We start from the raw sequence: 3,306 nt of genomic DNA, 5'->3' as shown, positions 1-3,306 counted from the left end.
ATCACCTTCATACATGGTATGAAATCAATTTAAGATGATCTACCTGAGGTTACTCGGCTTATTGTGGGATAAGAGCTCCAGTGCAGGCTGCATTATTTTTCCTGCTAGTGAGTCCCTTTACTGTATTAGTGAAAGTAACCTTTTTTGCCGTTCAGTGAGGGTGCGCAGCCAGGGATGACTCTGCACGCTGCTCGGGAAGCCGTTCCACATCAGCTGACTGGCTGCAGGAAACAGATCACGGCTGTTTCCTTTGTCTGGTAGTAACTGGCTGTTGAACGCCAGCCAGGTTGTAATAACAGCCTGTAAGGGCTGGCTGTCCTCTTTCACGGTGAGCTTCGCAGCGTCAAATTCGGCGTTCCCACGGTTGGTGGCAGCAGTAATTCATAGACTTGAAAAACCAGCCTGTAAGGGCTGGCTGTCCTCTTTCACGGTGAGCTTCGCAGCGTCAAATTCGGCGTTCCCACGGTTGGTGGCAGCAGTAATTCATAGACACGGACTTGCTCATAGATTATGAGGGAAGGAACCCAAAATTTTATTGTTGCCTTTTACTATTAGTTTCTGTAGAAGCACACAAATTCTTGAATTTCTCTTTCTGTGCTGTCAGATGAGGTCAGTACCTGCCCCGATTGGTGATAACCCATGGCAGTTCCTGTGAAATGAATCCAAGATGACCCAGAGCATTTTCATCCTTAAAGATTTAAAAAACAACCTACTCTTGTGTGTGACTTGAGAGCTTTTTACAGGTTCAAATGGCTGTCCTCTTTCACGGTGAGCTTCGCAGCATCAAATTCGGCGTTCCCACAGGTGGTGGCAGCAGTATTTCATAGACACGGACTTGCTTGTAGATTATGAGGGAAGGAACCCAAAATTTTATTGTTGCCTTTTACTATTAGTTTCTGTAGAAGCACACAAATTCTTGAATTTCTCTTTCTGTGCTGTCAGATGAGGTCAGTACCTGCCCCGATTGGTGATAACCCATGGCAGTTCCTGTGAAATGAATCCAAGATGACCCAGAGCATTTTCATCCTTAAAGATTTAAAAAAAAACCCTACTCCTGTGTGTGACTTAAGTTGAGAGCTTTTTACAGGTTCAATATCAGCATTACCGTTAGGTGTCACTTGAGGTTTGCCAATCTCAGCATTAGTGGTGTGAGTGACTTATCTACTCCATATCCCCAAAAACAGAGGGATGAGACAAGTTTCCAAGCCTTTGTTCAAGTTTACAGTGAGAAGGGATTACTCCCAGCAGTGGTCTGGATGCTTCTGTGGGACAGGGACCAAAGCGTGTGTTAGTTATCTGTTAAGAAACAGCCCCCTGTGTGAGAGGATGAGCAGCCGCTTTTAGAAATGGCATTTGACCAGCACTGAAGTGATTCAAACTTTCACTATTTGAAGAGCATCGTGTATTGTGCAGAAGACACACTGTAATTCAGTAACTTCTGTTACTCCAGCCAGCAGTGTCGGTGGGAAATGTCGGTCAACTGGCAATAGATCTAGTGATTTCCACGCTGGACATGACCAAAGTTGGCTACTTCTACACGGACTGCCTGGTGCCAATGGTTGGGAATAACCCGTATGCAACAGCAGAAGACAACTCGGGCGAGCTGAGTATAAATGCTGAAGGTGGGTGTTGATGCTGAAGGTATTTGTAAGGTGCAGGAATGTCACATTTGCTTTTGTTGTGGTTACATTTTGCCTACCTGAACGATGTTTAGACTAAGATCAGTAATAACAACTTCACTAATTTATGGGTGGGAATGTATTTACACTCCACAGAGGAAACTGTCACTGTTGTTCTTTAGGATAACCCACGTGATATGTGGAACCAGTAAGGAAGGTTGAATTTCAACCATGTTACTGTGCAGCCAAAACTCCCTGCGGTTTTAACCCAAAGCACCATGAAGTGTGCACGTATTTAAAGTAAACTGCTGGAATGCAGGCTGAGTTCCTGGTGTAGAAGGGTATTTATTCTCCTCCCCCTCCCTTTTCCCCCTCCCCTCCCTCCCATGTTTGTAAATTGGATAAATCTGACCACTTCTAAACCCAGATCTCATTCTTGCTTTCCCCTTACAAAACAATTATTTCTTCTTGTAGTGTATTCGTTACCTTCAAAGAACCTTGTAGTTCTGCAGATCAGATCACCTTTTATAAAGGTATGTGCGTTCACTGATTGTTCTTGTGTCACTGTTCGGTTTGACTAGTTCTGCTGGCAAATAGTTGAAGCAGCCTTGCAAAATACTGTTCTGCTTTTGTGCTGTAATGCCTCTGCCCTTGATACTACAGTTTTAGCTGACAAAAACTGACTTCTGCAGTCACTGTGGGCTGAAGTTTGGGTTTGTTTTTCCAAGCTCCAGAACAGCCTGCCTATGTTGGCGGATTTTCATGCAAATATGTCCTTAGTTATTAACAGGTCTGAGTTTTGCCCATTTCTTTTTTTTTCTTTACATTTATTGGGTTTTTGTGTTCTTTTCTTGTAATAGCTTAATTTTTGGTGTTACTCTGATGTAATTATTTTGTAGTGTCCTATATTCATTTACAGTGCATTCATTATGTAAAGAATGGAGTATTTATAAGTGCTTATTCACTGGACAGTGGCTGTAGTTTAGAACAAGCAGAATACAATGCCAGCAAAATTTTGTGCTGCAGTTTTTAGCAGTTCAAAGTGTGAAAAAACACCGTGTGATCCTTCCATCCCATCTAAAGCTTTTTCCATTGGTATTAATGGCACATGGGTGGTACTGCTGTTGTTAACATGGTCTCAGTGATAATTTTTATCATTATACCTGTAGTTTTGATTAAGTACACAACCAGAGCAGTCCTCTACTTTTTAAAAATATATCCAAAGCTGAATACTAAATGGATATGAAGGAAAAATTGCATCACTGCTAAACATTATATGTATCATTTAGTGTTGTTGTTTTTTTATGAAGTACACAATATATTTTTCACTCTTATTTCCTCTGTCTTTGCATAAAGAACAAGTACAGGCCGTTCTGTCAGACACTGCTTTCTTGGGTGAGAAGCAGCAAATGCGCCAGAGTTGTTCTTCTGTCTAGCAGCCATGCGTACCAGCGTGATGATGAGCAACTTCTTGGGTATGTTTGTGTCATTAAAAGACCTAATTAATGTTTCTGTTCTATCTGACAAAGTGCCTTATTTCGTAGAACCACAGAATTGTTTAGGTTGGAAAAGACCTTTAAGCTCCTCGAGGCCCCCGTTCCCCCAGCACTGCCAGGTCCCCACTGCCCCCTGTCCCTCAGCACCACCTCGACACAAGGGCTGGGAAACCCCTCCAGGGATGGGGACT

General features: G+C 42.8%; 1 protein-coding gene across 1 annotated transcript; it reads left to right on the top strand.

Moving 5' to 3' along the window:
- Positions 1-1,444: 1,444 nt before the first annotated feature.
- LOC104490542 (proteasome assembly chaperone 2-like) lies at positions 1,445-3,094 on the top strand (the record flags this gene model as incomplete). The annotated part of the gene is made up of 3 exons (XM_010132841.1): positions 1,445-1,622; positions 2,094-2,152; positions 2,976-3,094. Coding segments are annotated over 3 exons (356 nt in total), but the record flags the coding sequence as incomplete, so codon positions are not given.
- Between the last annotated feature and the right edge of the window lie 212 nt (positions 3,095-3,306).

Source organism: Buceros rhinoceros, unplaced genomic scaffold, assembly GCF_000710305.1.
Source record: "Buceros rhinoceros silvestris isolate BGI_N320 unplaced genomic scaffold, ASM71030v1 scaffold10773, whole genome shotgun sequence".
Lineage (NCBI taxonomy): Eukaryota > Metazoa > Chordata > Aves > Bucerotiformes > Bucerotidae > Buceros > Buceros rhinoceros.
This window is presented reverse-complemented; position numbering and strand designations above follow the sequence as displayed.